The 20,215-nt window shown below is 42.1% G+C and overlaps 1 protein-coding gene across 1 annotated transcript in view; it reads right to left on the reverse strand.

The window, feature by feature from the left end:
* The window catches only part of LOC144785175 (uncharacterized), a 133,588-nt gene that overhangs the window by 38,622 nt on the left and 74,751 nt on the right, over positions 1 to 20,215 (reverse strand). The window contains exon 2 of the mRNA XM_078664236.1: positions 4,578 to 4,677. Within this exon, the coding sequence (XP_078520362.1) occupies positions 4,578 to 4,677 (100 nt within the window). The remainder of the gene's footprint in view (positions 1 to 4,577; positions 4,678 to 20,215) is intronic.

The raw sequence follows: 20,215 nt of genomic DNA on the forward strand, positions 1-20,215 counted from the left end.
ATTACTGGAATTTTACTTAAATAACAACTATTTCACATGGTAAAATGATTTTTATCTCCAGCAAAATGGCACAGCAATGGGGTTTCCAGGAGCTAGTGTATATGCGAATATATTCATGGCCAAATTTGAGAACGACTATATTATGGCAGATCAAACATGGCAAGAGGGCTTGCTCTACTACAAGAGATACATTGACGACATATTTTTAATATGGACTAAAACACAAACATCACTGACTGATCATATCGAAACTCTCAACAGAGTGGACCCTAGAATTCAATTTACTCACCACATGGACACACACGCATTACCATTCTTGACGTAATCGTTGCATTTAAGGAGAACCAGACACATACTTCTGTTTTTAGGAAACCAACCGACAAAAATACAGCATTACTTCATGCGAGTTTCCATCCTACATCTTTGATCAATAACCTACCGAAATCTCAGTTCATGAGAATTAAATTATCTCATCCGATGAATTTGCTTGCAGTAAAGCTTTTGCAGAACAAAGACAGAGGTATATAGCACGTGGATATGATCCTGAGTTACTAACCACACAAATTGCAAAGGTAAAAACAATGTCAAGAGCTGTTCTTCTTCAGAAAAAAACTAAACAAACAAGTAAACGAATGGTATTTGTCTCTAAATATTCTTCGGCATCACGTGACATCAAAAGAATCATCTCAAAAAGAGGGGAAATACTGGAGACTGAAAAGGATTTCGGACCTCTCTTTCTAGAAAAACCTTTATTTGCCTACAAACAGGCGCAAAATCTAAAAGAGCTGTTGACGAAACGAACAAACAAGATGACGGACAGCAGAATATACATAAAGGTACGAGCGAATGCTGGAATTGCAAGAACTGCAACAATGCTATTACCGGCAACATTCTTCTACATCCCAGGATAGGAGAGAAGATAAGATTAAAACACTCAACAACATGTGATTCGGAACACTTGGTTTACATGATAAAATGCCGATGTGGACTTTTATATGTGGATAAGACTGAGCGCAAATTGAAAACTAGGCTATCGGAACACAAGAGCAGGATTAGAAACAAAAGTATGACATCACCGCTAGCCACACACTGGATGGAACATCGACACTCCATAGCACAAATTAAATTTCAAATAATTGAACAAGTTCCACAGAGATTAGGTTTGGACAATTCCAAAATTCTTCTACAGCAAGAAGTGTTTTGGATAAAAAAGTTACAAACGTTAGCACCTTTTGGGCTAAATGACAAATTGGAAATGGCATGCTTTCTTTGACTTGAATTCGCAATATACACACACACTAGGTTTTTATATTAGGATGGCGTGAGACATCCCAAAATTCAATAGCTGACTTAGATGAAATGTGGGTCATATCGCATAGTATAATGATGTTCATATGTTTGAATCTATCTGTACCTGGGGTCGTATTTTGAAAAAGACAATGTGATGTGTTGACAAATGGCCTCCATAATCTGCTGCACAACATAATGATGTTTATAAGTTTGAATTTTTGTATTTTTTGTGCTGACATTTTTTGAAAAATAATGTGACATGCCAACAAAGGGCTTTAACTATCTACACCACTGTTGCAAAACATTCACAAATACCTAACCCCAGCTCATCTCAATTAATCAAATCGACTACATACGCGTAAACACAACCGGCACTTTTTTAATTCTCTGGAATAAAATACTATAGTCTTTTTTCGGTTTCTACTGTTTGGATTCTTTACACGAACTTGTAACGAATCGCCAATCATGTTCTGATATGGGTTATCGAGACAGCACACATTCATTCTTCAAATGAGAGTTAATGGAATTAAACTGCCATCATATAATGAAAATCTGAGCGCCCTCACGAAATGGTACACTATATTCCACCAGGGGATAGAATTAATTATATAACGCTTCGCGTTTTGATTGATCTATACATGAATTTATTGATCATGTTCATGCAAACATGAACTATAAAATTACATTGAGAATTGAGTACAGCCAGTGCTTTTCTGGCACAGTTTCTACCGAACAGTCCTCTCTCTGTGTTGCTCGTCATAAAGCCGAGTTTAAACTAGACACCGAAAACGGACTCCTTGTTCGATTCACGACATCGTAACCAGAACGCTGCTGGTCGGAGCTTGCCGCTTGCGCGGGTAAGTTGGTTCGCATATCACTTTCTGCACTACGTTTAGCCATAACCTAAACGCCAGTAATAATAATTACTCGCTTATTTGTTTACAGTCATTTATTCCGGATTGAATTCAGCCCGGACACACAAACGCGGTTAGATTGAACTTCCCGCCACCGCGGGTAAGTTGATCGACAATTCTTTAAGATCAGAGAAACCAATGCAACTTATTGGCTTTTTGCAAGTGACTTTGAACCATCTTCTTTTCCACAGTTAATGTCGTTAAAGGCCTTTTGAAAATCCGGATTTTGCACATGATTTTCATTATACGCAGGTCAGTGACATTTTGCTAAAAGTGTTGCTCTTTAACTTCTTCCTCTTACCAAATGAAAAACTAAATAGGTTTCCTTCACACTTCCAGGTTGCCATTATAATAGTTTAACCATCTGATACAGGTAAGCCCAAAATCATGGGTTAATGATCTACCTTGAACACATCCTACTTTCGCTATTCTGTGTTAAAAACCATATTTCTACTTTTTGTACATAGATTCCACTAAAATTGAACTATGGCATTTAGCGTATTTTAATATATCAACTCTTTTCAATCGGGTAAGAACACACTTCTTTCTCCACAACTGACATAATTATTCACAATTAACTAGTTGAGTTGGCATCAATGTAATACGTTTTCTTTATCTTCTTTGACTTTTCACAGAACCCCTGACGAAGGAACTTTCAGTTCCGAAATGCATTGGGTCATGTATTGAAATGTATTATGTTTTATGAATGTTATTTGTATTTCCTTGAGCATTGATATGAAGGGAAATGCACTGTAAAAACATGAATAGATATTGATTTTGATTTATTCAGGATTGAAATAACACATGATTAAAATGATGTAATGGAATACCTCTTTTTGTTGTTGCATGTCAGAGTCCTAGCAGCTATCAGGGGCTAGGCAACTTTCAGAGGCTGCATCTCTGAAGTAGCAATCAGGAATGGAAAAAATGTATGCCTGATTTAGAAATGTCCTCACCTAGCAAAATAGAAAATGAAGTCCCAACCCAATCCCTACAGTCAACCAAATGCCAGTGCGCAGGAAGAAACTGTCTACAGACCCTGGGTAACAAATGTCCTGATGGAATTTCTAAAGATAGCCTTTACTCCATCCCCCACACTTCAGTATTCAGATTTGCACTACAAGTCAAAGAAATGCAGACAATACACTTCCTTTGTCTCAGGAAGCAGTCCTCATCCTCCATCTTGGGTCATGTTAAGACAGGGGCAACTTGGATCCCACTAGCTTCAATATTCACTCAAACACAGAGCCACACAACTGCATATGTTGTATGCGCATGCAAACCAGACACACTTGATGCCAAAAAAAGGTTCTGGGCATACACATGATAGCGGAACTTTGAACAAAAAGGGTGTGTAGGCCACACTCTAGGTAACACCGATAATAGGGTCTGGCCACATTATCAGTTTCAATAAACAGAGCATGCTGCGGCCATCACTTTGCGTGCTCTGCCCAGGACAGGGACAGTATTCCTCTTTTCGTTATACGTGCGCACTTTTGCACCCCTTAAAGTGACAGGTACAGCCCCTTTGATAGTCCTGTCTCTGTGCACACGCTTTTATTTGTATGACACTAGAGCCAAAATGAAAGTCAGGTGCACATGCATTTGGGCACGCAAGTCAGTGGAACATGCCGGTATACCATGCTGGGGTGATTCCTATCCCAACAGCTGGGGTACAGGGTGTGTATGGAAAAATACAGACAGCATGGCTTCAGGCACACTCACAATGTCTGCACATGTGACCCCCCAGCTTCTACTCAGAAGAAGGGGGAGGTGCTCCGATGAACGTTGCAATCCCCCTCAAAAGTCCCTCCTAAATGGTTTCCAAGGGAGTTACGGGATATGCAAAATAATGGCAACTTATTGTTGAGGGATATATGGTACATCAGCTCCACCCCCCCACACACCAGTGCGACCTCATCATCCCTTTTATCTTCATATCTAGTACCTGTAACATGACCTTGCTTATCTTTGTGTCCACTGTTGCTATTAGTGTGAATTCAGGAATACAGCATGGGCCTTGCAGCACTTTCTGCAGAGCTAAAAGTCAGAATGCTTTCTTGCACAGGTAGTATCAGTTTCATATACTTTGCACTAAGCTATGGTCCGCGGATTGTATTTAAATGAATTTTCTGCTATTCCCACACCTGTTTAGTTATTAGATGTGCACCTACTATTGCCAGTTGAGGTTGTCTTTTAGTTCTTTATGGACAGGCACAATATGTTCATAATCAATACTTGACTTTGAAACATCTCATTACAGTTATGCAGCAAGAGGCATTGCGTATATGTACAGTTATTACTGGGGCAAAGATGATGAATATGTAAACAGCAAGTGAAATGATTTGAAATAGTATTATTGCTGAGACTTACCAGCACATAGTTTCATCTGGCAGCAAAATAAATAACCAATTGATTCTTTTGATGAATCTTCAGGGTTGTCTTCCTGATTTCCAGATGTCTGAGATGGTGGCTGTGAACAGAGTGTGAGATGTTAGAACCAAGTAATGATCATGCCACTCGTTTTCAGATGTATAATGATATTTTTCCAAACTGCACTAACGCGCAACAACAACACAGCAAGAGCAGCAGCAGTTCAAGCACCCCTAATACAAGAAACTGCTGTGGGGAGTCTGGAGGGGGACAGTCGAAGCTGTGATTGGCTCCCTCACACTCAGGGAGCAGGTCAGTGCTTGATTGGTGCTTGTGGATGAAGCTGGGGCCCACCAGCACTCACTTTTGGCTGCTCCCATTTTCCCACAACAGACATTGATCCAGAGCAAGAGAGAGAAAAACCAAAAGGGGTAAAGAAGCAGAATGAGACGGGCAAAAACAGTGAGAAAGCAGAAACTTGCAACAGTGAGGTAAAGGAGCAGGGAGTGTCTGGGGGTGGATTGGAGATGCATGAGATGGAATTAAAATTGTGCGACCTAGGTATTCAGCACGCTTGGTGTTTGCTATTGCAAACCACGGGCAAAACTTTGAGCCCTGGCACTTATTCTTATTTTGGCTGTTGTGCATATTATGGCTTGCATACCTAACCATCATTTGTGCATTTTAGTAGTGTTTCTGTTTAATTCACACCAATAATTGCACTTTAACTGTGGCTTTTTGAGTTAACTTCTTACTTTTTTTTTTTTAGTCGCTGGCTACATAGCATACATTAGGTACTTTCAGGATGGCGGCCATGAAAATATCAAAGACATTTTACCATTTCATATGGGTGTCATCATATGCAGATGACACCCAGTTGGTACTGGCCATCCATAACAACGGAGGAACTGTGGTGGCTAATTTTCAGGAAGGTATGATGGCTATCAGCTCCTGGATGGATCACAACTGTTTGAAATTAAATTCTGACAAGACGGAGGTCATGGTCTTCGGAAAACTGACTCCGTCTTGGTCTTCAATTTGGTGGCCATCGGACTTAGGAGCCCCCCCAATGCCTGTCACTAAAGTCAGGAACTTGGGGGTACTATTTGACAACAAGTTATCATTTTTGAACCATGCTAATGCAGTAGTCTCCTCATCCTTTTACACTATGAGGATGGTTAAGAAACTACTACCTTTTCTTCCTTCTGGAGCAGGTAAAACCCTAATGTGTACTTTAGTACTCTCCAAAATTGATTACTGCAATGGTTTGCTACTTAACACCCAAGAACAAGTTTTGAATAAAATGCAGTTAATTCAAAATGCGGCCGCCCGTATTTTGACAGGTACACCAAAATTTTCTTCCATCACCCCCATTGTTCGTCAACTCCACTGGCTTCCGGTCAGGAGTCGCATCAAGTTTAAGGCGCTCTGTATTGTCTATAAAACTATGAAAAATGTTGGCCCAGAATAAAAAAAAAAAGCTTTATGCACTTACTTGCCCAAACGAACGTTACGCTCATCTGCAGCCCTTCTGCTCTCAGTTAAAAACATGGCTTTTTAGTCAATAATAAATTAGAACCCCTCCTGAGTCTCAGTTCCAGCAGCGCCGAGACACCTTAGGGTATTTGCGCGCTATATAAGTTGTATAAATAAATAAATAAATACTATTTATCTAGCCACTATTTAAAAGGCATTTGGCAAAGGGTCATTCAAATAGTAAAAAAGCGTAACTATTTATACAGCCGCTGGTTGAATAGCAGATAATATGTAGGATTTGGCTTGTGGTTGTGCAAATAACAAAGCAACTTCACTATATAGCGGTTTGTTGGCTAAATAAAACATACTATGCACTGTTTAGATTATGGCTATGCAAACAGCAAAGAGACCTCAGTCTGTAACTGGCTAAAAAGTAGAGATTATGCATTGTTTGGCCGCCAGCCCTGTAGATAGAAAGCAACTTCTCTATTTACCAGGCCTCTGGCTAAATCACAGACATTAGGGGGTCGATTCCGATTCGGGAAAAACCGCTCCGAATAGCCGTTCGGAGCGTTTTTCCCATACGAATTGTACCCTGCAACGTCCCGCATACGTACGCCAAAGTACGATTCGTACCAGGAGCCAGACTCCGTACGAATCGTACAGAGACCGTACGACTCGAATCCCCGTACGAGTCTTCGTCGGAACCCACTGTAAGCGAGATCTGCACGACTCGCGGCTGGTTTATACGACCCAGCAAGTACAATACGTGTCGGGTACGCACCATACGACCCTTTTTTTACGGGAGCTGAAAACAGCCGTAAAAGCAGAGTTCGCGCCGAAACGGGTACAGAACGCCCCCCCCGGGTACGATGCGTACCCCCCATGATTGCAGGGGTACGCCCCTTACACCCAGCGTACATTGAGTACCGTGCGTACCCCCCATGATCGCAGGGGTACGCACCATACCCCATGTACGCTGGGTGTACGGGCGTACCCCTGCGATCATGGGGGGTACGCACCGTATCCCATGTACGCTGGGTATATGGGGCATACCCCAGCGATCATGGGGGGTACGCACCATACGGTGTGTATGTGATTGTGCGCTTTTCTGTACGAATCGCCCTTACCTGACGTGGACCGTACGGATCGCGACCTGATGCCCCGGTCCGGATCAAACTAGTCGGGTCATACGGGGTGTGTACAAGTGGTACGGAGAGGGCTCCGGATACGATTCGTACGGATGTTTTTTTTACTGGATCGGAATCGACCCCTAGGTACTAGTTGGATGTCGACCATGCAAATAGCACAGAGATAGGCTACAGTCACCAAAAGGCTAAAAGAAGAAAATGCCAACTTTCTAAATTGTCATTTTCAGAATTGCAATTTAAAATCCGACTTTACCGTCAGCTAAGATTTTTAATTGTGATTCCATAGGTACCAAACTTGTAGGGGCTATCTCTTCACATTTGGACATTACAATTTTAAATTGTAATAAGGTAACTCCAACATTATCCTATTAGAGAGATAGGCCTTGGTGTAGTGGAAACAACTTTTTTTTTTTTTTTTTTTTTAATATATTTATTAAATTTTTCATAAATTTTTTCCATACATTCCAGCGTATGTTTACAGCACCTTCCAATTTCATATGTTTACAGCACATTCCAATTTCTCAGGTGGTTATATATACAATTCATTGTTTATACAATTTTTATATCACAAGCAGATGTAATAAGATGAGACAAGACCTATCCCCTAGCCCAAAAAAAAAAAAAAAAAAAAAAAAAAAACCCGCCCTCGGAAAAATCCTAATTTCTTATACTATTCTAGATTTATCCTACTGGATTTCCACGTCGTGATGGGTTGCCATATTATTTTACCTAATGCCTTGGCCCTTCTGCCTTTCCTATCGTATATTGCCTTTTCTAGATTATAGATGTTAAGAAGGCTGGCCATCCACTCTGAGAATAGTGGGGGAGCCTTACTCAGCCAATTCCTTGCAATACAGATACGGAGCACTGCGATTGTAACAAAAATAAACTCAACTGGAATTGCTTCTTCCGTACTTGCTACCCCCAAAATAATTAATTCATCTACAAGCTTAATCTTAATATTGAGTGTTTTATCAAGAAACTCTTCTATAGCTATCTTCAAGGTAAACAGTTGTGGGCACTGTGAGAACATGTGTACAATGTCTGCACCACTCGCATTGCATCGCGGGCATGTTATTCCTGTTGTCCCTCCCCACTGGGCAATTCCATCCGGTGTATGATAGAGTGAGAACACTGTTTTGAAATGCTGTGATTGGAGAGTTGCCGAGCATAGCACTGTTCTACCCAAATCCAATGACTCCTGGAAAGTTTCTGAGCCTGACCCCAACTTTTCCATCCATTTTTGTGAAAATTTTGCCCTATCATCTGTTTTGTTTTCTTTCAATTCTGTATACAGGTGTCTTATCGTACATTTGATAGTTGTTACTATATAATCCATAATTTTGCATTGTCCCATCCCTACCGGGCCGCCTTGTTTTTGTACTAGAAAGCTCCTCACTTGGAGATATTTATAGAAACTGTTTTGTTCTAATCCAAATTTTGCTTTGAGTGCCCCAAACTGCTCAATATTACCCTGTCTATCCAGTAGGTTCCCTATTTGTACTATGCCTTTATTATCCCAATCATACATAATGGCATCTTTAAAAATCTCCCTCGGCAGTGAGCTATTTGTGTATAATCTTGTATAGTGATTAAATCTACCTAGCCCAAATTTCTTAGCCACCCCTTTCCACACCCTATATACTGCTTTCAGAGTCTTAAATCTTGTGTGCTTAAAATACGTGAATTCAGTTGTATTTAGAAATCCATTCTCTGCTTCTTCCCCTAATAATAAGGCATAGACATTAGGTAATCCTGGATAAGTGCCCGATAGATGTTCCGAACCTCCCCCGCCTATTAACACCCTACTATACTGTAGCACTGCAGCCCAATAGTAGAGCCTAAAGTCCGGTGCACCCCAACCCCCTTTCTCTCTATCCATTGTTAAGTGTCTATAGGCTCTTCTTGTTTTTCCTTTAACCCAAATGAATTTATTCAAAATTGATTCTAACTTACTGAACCAAACATTTTCAAAAAATAAGGGAATGGATCTAAATAAATACAAAACTTTGGGAAATGTTATCATTTTGATGACATTAATTCGACCCATTAAGGTCAGATGTAAGTTGTTCATTCTTTCTGTGTTTATTTTAATTTTTCCCAACAGCGGGCTCATATTGATTTCTACTAATCTATCTAATTCCGTTGTGATCTTCACCCCTAAATATGTAACTTCAGGTGTTATTCTTATATCTTGATAGTTTACCCGGTTGTTTTGTATTATTTGTGTTTTTCCTTTATTTAAAGAATAACCTGAAAATGTGCCAAACAATACAGCCTCCTGTTCGATTTCTATTATAGCTGACCCTGGGTCTGGTGTAACCACTGCCACGTCGTCTGCGTATGCAAGTGTCTTATATGCCTGACCATGTACTCCAATCGGGTGAATTTTAGGGTTTCCTTCTAGTCTTCGCAGAAAAGAATCTAAATATAGGGCGAATAGCAATGGTGAAGCCGGGCAACCCTGTCTTGTGCCGCGCTTTATACGTATGTCCTCTGTATACCCTCTATTAATCCTCACCCTAGCTGTTGGAGCTATATAGAGCGCCTTTATGGCTCCCATATAGCCTGTTCCTATCCCAAACCACTCCAAGGCTTTCCACAGGTAGCCCCAGGAGACCCTGTCAAAAGCCTTCTCCGCATCCAAGAAGATGGCTGAGGCAGGATCCCCTGCGGCTCCCGTAACATCCAAAATGGTAATCATCCTCCTTGTGTGTTCCGTAGTCCCTTTACCCGGTATGAAGCCGTGTTGTGTTGTATATACCAACCCCTCAATTACCCTGCTAAGCCTTCGTGAGAGTGCCTTAGAGTATATTTTTGCGTCCGCATTCATAAGGGTAATTGGTCTATAAGAGCCAGGATCCAAATGCGATTTATTCTTTTTCAAAATAACTACGATACTTGCGCCGGCCCATGATTGTGGTGTATTTCCCCCTATCTGTGCATGCCTTAAAGTTTCTAGCATATCTATCCCTAATGTGTCCCAAAATGTTTTATAAAATTCTGCCGGTATCTGGTCAGGCCCCGCGGCCTTACCCGAGGGAAGTTTCGATACTGCATAATATATTTCTCCCAATGTTAATGGCAATTCCATAGCTTCTTTATCCTCCAGAGTCAATTCCTTGTGAGGGATTCCAGCCAAGTACTCCTCTATTTCCTCTTCCTTACTTTCCACATCCTGGTCATAAAGTTCTGAATAAAATTCTCTAAACACCTCCCTCACATCTTCCACCTTGGTGACTACCTTCCCCCTTTTATTTTTGATTTCTTTGATTTCCCCAGCTGCCAGATCTTGTCTAGTGCGTACTGCCAGCATATGCCCAACCCTCTCATTAAATTCATAAAACTTTTCCTTTTTTGCTAGATAATTAGCTGCTGCTTTATTAGCCAATCTCTCCCCAGTCTCTGCCTTTTTCAATTCTATTTCTAATAGGATCTGCTCAAGAGATTCCTGATTCGTGACCAGCTGAATAAGTTTTTGTTCTAGATTCTTTAACTCCTGTAGCCTACTAGCTAACTCCATTTTCTCTTTTTTACTCCTATGTAAAGTGTAAGCCAGCGTTTCCCCCTTACCCCTGCTTTGAATGCATCCCAAACCATGCCTGTAGCTGCCGTGCCTCTGTTTGCCTCCCAGAACTGTGTAATCCATGTCTTCATTCTACTGACATAGTCCTCTTCCTTGAGCAGCCCCCTTTCGAATGTCCAGTTGTATTCTTTGCGACTAGTACTATGGTTTTTGGAGATGGTCAACACCAATGGATTATGATCTGAGGAAACCCGTGGTATCATTTCTATCTTCACTTCTAGTACTAAGGGGCTAGAGACTAAAAAATAATCCAGTCTGGCTATGCTTTTATGAGGGGCAGAATAGAAAGTGCTACCTGTCCCCGTAGAATTATATGCCAACCATACATCTACTAATGCATTATTATTCATTAAGTTGGCGATAGCCTTTCTTGTTATCTTCTTGCGATCTCCCTTCATCCCCCCTCCCATCATACCCAATCCTGTTAGCCCATTGACATTGAAATCTCCACACAAAATTATTGGTTCTGGCCATAATGACAATTCAGTATCTAAGAACTCAAATATATCAGGTTTATCTTCATTAGAGCCATATACAGAAACAATTGTGTAACAGCATCCACCTATCTCTCCTTCTATCATTACCCATCTGCCGCCATTATCTTCCTTCTTTCTCTTTACTACCATTAGTCCTTTTCTTGCCAGTATAGCCACTCCTTTTGTTTTAGCATCTTGCAGAGTGTGTGCTAGAACTTCGAACCCTAACTGATCTATAAGATACCTATCCTTCCCTCTCACATGTGTCTCCTGGAGACATATAAGATCTAATTTTAATACTCTGCACATGGCCGCTACTTTCTGCCTTTTCCCACCATCATTCAAACCGCAGATGTTAATCGTAGCAATTCTTATTGCCATCTGTTTTTATAGAAGAGCCCACAAACTAATTCCTCTAGGTTTTTTACTGCCACCTTTGCGTGTCTATATAGCTTCTTATTTTGTGCTGAATATATCCATACCTTTTTCCCCCCACCGTTCTGCCCCCTCCCCCCCCCACCCCCCCTCTGTCCCCCCACCCCTTGCTAACCCCCCCCCTGTTACAGGCAAATAGGTCAATACTGACCTATGTGTGACTGCTCGCTGCAGTAGTGTCGCTTCCCTTCTCCCGCCCTAGTAACCCATATTCAATATCCAATATACCTATTAATTTCCATATGCGTCTTATGCTGGTTCTGATTCCCTACCCTTCCTGTCTTTCTGAGACTCTGTAATTTCAGCAAGATACTCGCCCGCCTTTACTTCAGAGAAGAACATTCTGGTACGCCCTTTTGTAACAACTTTTAACTTTGATGGGTACATCAAGTAAGCTTCGGAACCCTGGCGTTGGAAAGGGGTGATAAGCTGCCTAAGTTTCCACCTCCTTTCCACGGTCGTGTGACAAAAGTCCGGTCTCGTGAAAAATGTAATCCCTTCAACTGACTTTTTCCTATCTGGTCTCGCAGTCTCCATAACTTCCTGCCTAGCCAAAAAATTCCCCAAAAAGACAAGCATTGCCCTAGGTAGACCATTTTGACTGCTGCCTCTTCCTCCCTTCTGTGTCAGTGGGAATCTGTGCGCTCTCTGCACTTCCAGTTCCCACTGCCACTGTGCCTCCGGATATGCATCTTTTAGTAGTTTAATCATAAACCCCCTCGGATCCTTCCCTTCAAGTCCTTCCTCTAGGCCCAGAAAGCGTAGATTATTCCGCCTTTGGCGATTCTCAAAACCTTCCAGTTTCCACTTCAAGTCCTCAATCACCTTCCCTTGCTCAGTTCTTGCATTCTGCCAATCCGTGACTTCGTCCTCAAGCCTTCCAGTTCTTTCTTCAACTTGTTCCACTCTGCCTTCCACTTCCACATATTTTCTGTTCATTCTCCTGATGCTTGTTTGTATTTTCTTGGTGTCCTGCCTTGCTCGTCTGCTTTCTAAACGGGCCTCTAGGTGCATTTGCTTCAGCATAGAGAACATACCATCCAAAGTTGCTTGGGGGGGGGCATCATTCAAGTCATTTAAGGGGTAACTCTCAGGTGCAACACCCAGATCTTGCTCCTGATACATTTTGGAGGCACTACCATAATCCCATAGCAGTTTCCGGTTTGTACTTGTCGCTGCTCTGTCCATCTCTCTATCACGCCTTATCATAGTTCTTCTTCTTTTCTTTTGTGTTTCCTTATCTCTGTGTTCGCTAGAGAGAGATCTTTCTGACTCTGACCCTGATGAAAGATCTGTGGTCAAAGCTTCCTCCTCTGACCCCAACAATGAAGAATCTGACCCCTCAGTCACTGAGTAAAATTGTTCCCCCTCTGGGGAGCGTACTCTCCTCCCTTTAGCCCCTTTTGTGTAGCTCTGATCACTCTGAATGCTTTTCATACTCCCCCAGTTTGATTGTGCCATTACACTCCTATCCACAGGTGTTGGCGCTAGTTTCACTTCCAACAGAGCCTCAAGCATTTGAGCATTATTAGTATTGATATTGTTATCAGAATTTACCGTTTCAGTCAGCTCCTTTAGTTGTCCATTACTAGGCTTACAGGTACTGGCGCTGGTGCTGTTCGCCGTCTCTCTGCCAGCTTCTTTGCCTGCATTATCGTTCTTGCATTTGTTGGCGTTCTCGCCAGTCTTCTCCGCTCCTTGCGCGGCTCCCGCTTGAAGCGTAGGCGTCTCAGGCCCTGGTTGCCTAGCAGCCGCCGTGCTTGCGTCCTCGCGGTCGGCGAGCACGGTTTCCGCATTCGGTGTTGAGTTTGAACCTGGAGCACCTCCGGCGGCCGATATTGCTTGTTGATTTTTGCCCGCAAATGCATCAGTGACCGAGGATTGCCGCAAGTCTCTACTTGAGGTAGGTGCAGTGATCGGAGTGATCGTATGTTTTACTGCCCCGCTTTCCGAATGAGAGCGCCTCTGTTGTGCGTGCCCTTTGCCTCCAGGAGTCTCCGTTGATGTTACTTGAGTAGTTGCTTTGGCCGCTGCCTTAGAATCGGCTTTTTCGGCTTTTTCCTTGTCCTTTGTAGATTTCTCGCTTTTCTTGGACTGCATCTTTTGTATAGCGCCACTTGATGCAGTAGTTGTTGCACGTTTACTCTGCATGGTTTTTGGTATCGTGCCTGTGCGCTGTGCCATTCTCAAGGCTGCAGTGATACCATAGACCAGCGTTTTCTTGAAATGTCCACAGTAGAAAAGTCTCAGAGTTGTAAGCACCCTTTGCAGTGCTTTGGTGCCTGTACCTGTGGTTCCTTTAGTAACTCCTTTAGCGCTCAGTACGCTTTGAAAAACCAGCATATTTTGCTCCTATATCCAGCCATTTAATCCCTGGGACAAGGAGAAGGGATTAATGCGACTGCTCTCTACCACAGCATGGCGGCCATCTTGCCCCAGAGCGGAAGCTTCTGCTGGACTCACAGAAGCCTCCCGGTGTAGTGGAAACAACTTTAAGAGTTTTTCACTACAGGACATGTAAAATGTAAAAGTACATGTCCTACTTTATTTATTTACTGCACCCTGCCCTTGGGATTGTCTAGGGTATACCTTAGGGGTGGCTTATATATATTAAAAATGAATGTTTGAGTCTGGCAAAATGTTTTTTGCCAGGTTGAAATGGCAGGTTATAACTGCACACACAGTCTCTGCAATGGCAGGCCTGAGACACATTTAAAGGGCTGCTTAAGTGGGTGGCACAATCAGTGCTGAAGGTCCACTGGTAGCATTTAATTTACAGGCCCTGGGCACATGTAGTGCACTTTACTAGATACTTATAATTTAATTAAATATGCCAATTGGATATAAGCCAATGTTAACACAAGGAGATGATGAACGAAGCACTGAAACTTTTCAGACACTCACCCCCAGTGACAGATGTGGGTTGAATCCATCATTGTTCTTTAGCTCACATCACCACCTCAGTTCAGACCAAGCTATATGAAAATCAATCTCGACCCTGTGCCTCATGGAAACAGTCCAGCCCAAACTGCCAAGCCAGGTCTTCCCTGACCGGAAACAAGGATCCCGGGACCGGTTTCAGGGTAACACCCCTCATCAGCCAGGCTAGTTTGAATCCAGTGGCAAAGTGAGGCAGGGACCCACACCTGGGCATTCCCTGCCAACTTAGGAAGCACAAAGCAAACACAAGGAGATGATGGACGGAGCGCTGAAACTTTTCAGACACTGAAACTTTTCAGACACTCACCCCATCATAGATCTGCGTTGAATCCATCATCGTTCTTTAGCTCAATTTGCCACCTCAGTCCAGACTCCCTACACTCCCTATTCTTCGTTCCAGTATCTTCACTCTCCCATCCCTTCAATCTCCAAATTCGAGTTTCCATATCCGGTAAACATCAAGGTTCTTCCTAATTCGACGTGACCACAAGCACATCCGCTTTGTGGAAGTGAGTGATACTTCAGTCCGTCTTTCTTTAATTTTGGATCGCTTTCAACTTTGGGGCGCAGGCAGACTAGCTCGTATTAACCCGACTAGGACCGGATTGGAATTATCACCGGCCCCCCGACACAGCTCAGTTTTACAGACATTCAGGCCTGAAGAGTCACGGGTAACCCCCTCTTCGACGAAACACGTGTCGGCTGGTTTCATATTCTTTGGATCTTCTCTTGAAAGAAGATCATGTTCGCATATAAAATCATAAAGTAAAACTTATTGATGTCCGATCTTATTTCTTGGACATATTTATTTACTTTCAAGGAACTCTTTTCGTGTGCTCTGGACTTTGTTTCCAAATCCTGTCAGTTCTCTTTCCCGGCCTGCCCCCGCTCCCTTAGCTTACTCTCTCCCACCTCAGCTTGCACACACTTCCCCTAGTGTTTCTACTCTCTTTTCCAGTCTGTCTGCTCTCCTCTAGTATCTTGTCTTCTACTTCCAGTCTCTACACTGTGCTTGGCAGTCTCTCAGCTCACAATCTATGCTCATCCAGACTTTACCCTCTGTCCTATTTGCTTCACTCTTCACCATCTTTCATCTCTCCTTTCCTGTCTGTTCTTTACCCCTCCCTTCTGCCTGGTTTCAATTATAGTCTCTTCCCCAGCTTTGCCTGTACTGCCTCAGCTAACCGGATCTACCCAAAGCATTTTTGCTACCAACTGTCCACTCTACCACAGCTTATCTAGTCTCCACACCAGTCTCTCTGATTTTACCATATACATGATCTCCTCTATATTATCTGCTCTCCCTTCCTTTACCCTCGCTCTCCTCAGTCTGTCCTCTCTCTCCAATTCATGTCCCTCCCCATTCTACCCTTTCTGACTTCACATTGCCAACATTTTCCGTGTCTGTCTTATCTCTCTTTCTGTCTATCTTCTCACTCCTAGTCTCTCCACTATCCTCAACAGTTTCTCTGCTCTTCCAATGTCTCTGGTCTCCCCACATTGACCCTTCAGTATTTAATTCTCGCTACTCTCTCCCATATCTCACCTCTCCCCCTCAGTCTGCCCTCTTTTCCCCCGAGCCTGTCCCCCTTTTACTCCCAAGCTTTCTGCTCGCCTTGTCAGTCTCTCAGTTCACTCCCAATCTTATTACTATTCACTCCAGTCTGTCTTTTCTCCTCCCTAGCCTCAGCTCTTTCTCCTTCCTGTCTAGTCTGTATTTTGGTTTCTTTACTCTACCTGCCTATCCTGTCTCTCCCCAGTCTCACTGCACTCTCCGCAATCTCTATGCTCCCCTCACCAGTCTCTCACTCTCCTTTCCAGCCTCTGTAGTCTTGCAATCTCTGCCCCATTTTCTTACCTCTGCAATCACCTATCTATTCTCTCTCCCTTCATTCTCTCCCTCAAAGTCTCCTAGTTTCTTTACTCTCTGTTGAATCCCTCAGTCTGTCCGTCCTTCTCTCACTGACGGGCTGGCAAAGTGATATCAAGTGCTTGCCTCTGATTTTTCCTGGTTGCTTAGAACACAACATTTACATTCCTTTAATGGAAGTGAGGATCTCTAGTTACCTTCGGAGAAATGAAAACTGGGCATTCTTAGTCGCATTTCTCCAGTGGCCGGCTTAAAAAAAAGAAATTCTCTGTTATTCAGGTGGCCACCGACTAAGTACACAGATTGTTAAGTATTAGGTCAGCTGCCAGGTGTGTGGATACTTCCTTAATGTTTATATACCACAAGTAATAGTTCTCTGTGCCTAATTGGCCAACACTGATGTGCAGCCCTCTCGTCGTGTGTAGGGGCTTTCACTGCAGGACCTATCGTGGCCCTGTGCTCAAGCCATGTGCGAAACCAACCCCCTCATTGGCTTGTGCAGCATGGGTTGAGCATAGTGAACATATAAAACATATATAAACATAGAAAACATATATTCAACTTCAATTGAATATAAACAACTTTGCACAAGCATGAATCACTGTTTTTTAAAAAACAACAACACAAGGGAGAACAATTAAGACACATCACTTTGTCTATTAAGCATCTGCAGATGGGCTATTACTATCACCAGGGATCCCTGCTTGTATCAATTTATCCTGCAAAGTCTCCCCATATCACAAATTGTGTTGTCCTGAAGAAGGTGGTGTTAACTAATATTTCCACTGAAACAGGCTGATGTACATAATTGCAGAATCCCCTGCACACAAGGAAACTGTGTATCATAAATGCTGCATATCTCACAGTGTAATAAAGTGTCTGGAATCCTTGTGAGTTTGGAGTCGACGTGCCTCTTTGGTAAAGGAGTGTATGCTTGGACATATTTGCTGGATCTCCATTCTGCTATGTCAAAGTTGCCTTGGGAGGGTCTGGAGCTCCCTGTACAGAGGAGGTGTTTGTGTGGTATTCATTAATGGGAGCCTCACTCGTTCGCTTCAACTGGATAAGACAGGATGAATACTAAAATAATCGTGAGTGGATGCAAGCAAGGGGAACATGTTCATTTCTACTTGACTTTGGCTATAATAAGTGAAATGGTAGGTGTAAAGCAGATGCCATGCTCGCTACCTTTGAGGCAGTAAATTAATTTGAGATTTGGAATCATATGAATATCTATTGACTGCAGTGTCTGAAAAAAAGGAATATGATTTAACAAGACGCTGCAGTTTGAGAACACAAATTAATGTTTTAGCAATGTTCAAATGCTCATTCTTTAATGTGAATATGACTTGAAGACTACATCATAATAAATCAAATAGTCTTTAAATAACACATGTTCATTTTAAAAACAGAGACTATGCCAAAACTCGTGATCAAAGCTCAGGAATAGAGCTGAAGCGTGTCGGGAACTGGGAAAATAAGCGAAGCTGCTGCATATCGGTCTGTGCAATAATGTGCTTGGAATCCTTGTGAGTTCGGAGTTGACGTGCCTCTTTGTTGATGGAATGTGTGTTTTTATGTGTATATATTACCTACTGGCGACAGCCAGTATGTATATATAGTTAGGACCTAGCTACCGTAGGAAATCCGCAACATTCTATTGGGAATAACTTTGGCGCCGGTGGAGGAATTTGCGTGTAATTTGCAAAAATTTAGGCCAGCTCTGCTCCGCTTCTTCCCTGGAAGTTTCGGGGGATTCGTCATGCGGGGGCCGAGAAAAAAGGGGGGTCCCAAAACGTGTTTTCCCCATGGTAATTTCCATAGGACGAATAGACAAGGCTACAGCCCGAACGGCTGAATGGAATTACACCAAACTTTGCAAAATTGTAGGGACTGGTACGCAGAAGTGCCTTTTCTATATTTGGTGAAAATTGCTCCAGTGGTTTTTATGAACATTAACTTCAAAAACACATATATATCTGGGCGGAGCCTAACCACACATCTCATCGTGAGATCTGATTGGCTTGTCAGCACTTCATCCAAGAAATGTTGGCAGCCATCTTGGGACCAATATACATGATAGCACCTCATTAAAAAGCATTGTAGTTATTAGTTACATTATAAATCATTTGTTGATGGTACCATACTCATTTTAGGAATTGTGGTGTGTTTAAGGTGATTTTACCATGTGAAAAAGCCTTCTGCTGGGATATCATGAATCATGTATGAAAGAAAACTATTATCTCATTCTTTTCCCACAGTGGTTTGGAAGGGGATCTATAAGCTAAACTGAAAGCATATTTTCTCTAAATTCACATTATCTTTCTCAGTCATGTGAGAATGAAGTCTGACATTCTCAGTAAAACATGTACATACAACAAGGACAGAGACTGTCAGTTGATTCCTTTGTGTTCTACTGCAGCCTCCTAGAGTGTTTTAAAGAACAACTAGAGCGCTAACAGTCCTACTTATTACAAAGGTATGGCACACCTGAAGCCATCTTGATTGGAATAAAGTGGTAAGTGACTTCTCAAATCCTCTTCTATTTCATTAAAAAATACTGACATGCAGTCTCCTAAGATGGCCGCCAGAGACAAAAGAGCCCAAATGTAGCCCAAATATCACCCAGATGTAGCCCAAGTATAGCCCAATGACAGAATGTCCCAGAGTGTTCTAAAGAACAACTAGAGCGCTAACAGTCTTACTTATGACAAAAGTATGGCACATCAGAAGCCATTTTGATTGGAATGAAGTGGTAAGTCTGAAAACATTTAATTTAAAAAGGAACAAAATGAGGGGGCTCATTTTGCCATAGAAAGTATGATTAGTGCTTCAGAAAGAAAAATTAGGGCACATTTTGAGTGACTTCTCAAATCCTCTTCTATTTCATTAAAAAAATTCTGACATGCAGACTGAAACATGCACTTTGAACACCAGCAGCAGACTTCCCTGGTGAGCAGTAGCTTTACTACAGTGATCTAATGAGCAACTAGAGTGCTAACATTCAGAATGTATGGCAAATGTGTGACACATCTGAATGCCTTCTTGATGGAACCAAAGTAAACAAGCATTGAAAATGCAATAGACCTCGCCCTCGTTTAAGTTAAAGCCATTCTGTTTGTAATGAGGTGGCTTTTTAGCTTTGCTTTTATTAGTGTTTTTAAAACTTTCATGTAAATAACATGCATATGTATGCATATATGTATATGTATGCATGCATTTATATTTGTATTTATATAGATATGCAGATTATATATGTTTATATATGTATGTATATATATATATACACATACATATATATAAATGCATATGCATATATATATGCATATATATATGTGTGTATGTGTGCGTGTAGAGAGAGGTAGAGAGGTAGAGGTGTAGAGGTAGAGAGGTAGAGATGTAGATACTAGTAGAGAGAGAAGTAGAGAGAGGTAGAGAGGTAGAGAGTAGAGAGTGAGTAGTAGAGAGTGAGTTGTAGAGAGTAGTAGAGAGCAGTAGAGAGAGTAGCAGAGAGTGAGTAGTAGAGAGTTGTAGAGTGAACAGTAGAGTGAGTAGTGAGAGTAGTAGAGAGTGAGTAGTAGAGAGTAGTAGAGAGTAAGTAGTAGAGTAGTAGAGAGCAGTAGAGAGTGAGTAGTAGAGAGTAGTAAAGAGTGAGTAGTAGAGAGTAGTAGAGAGTGAGTAGTAGAGAGTGAGGAGCAGAGAGA

The sequence above is a fragment of the Lissotriton helveticus genome, chromosome 10 (assembly GCF_964261635.1).
Source record: "Lissotriton helveticus chromosome 10, aLisHel1.1, whole genome shotgun sequence".
NCBI lineage: Eukaryota > Metazoa > Chordata > Amphibia > Caudata > Salamandridae > Lissotriton > Lissotriton helveticus.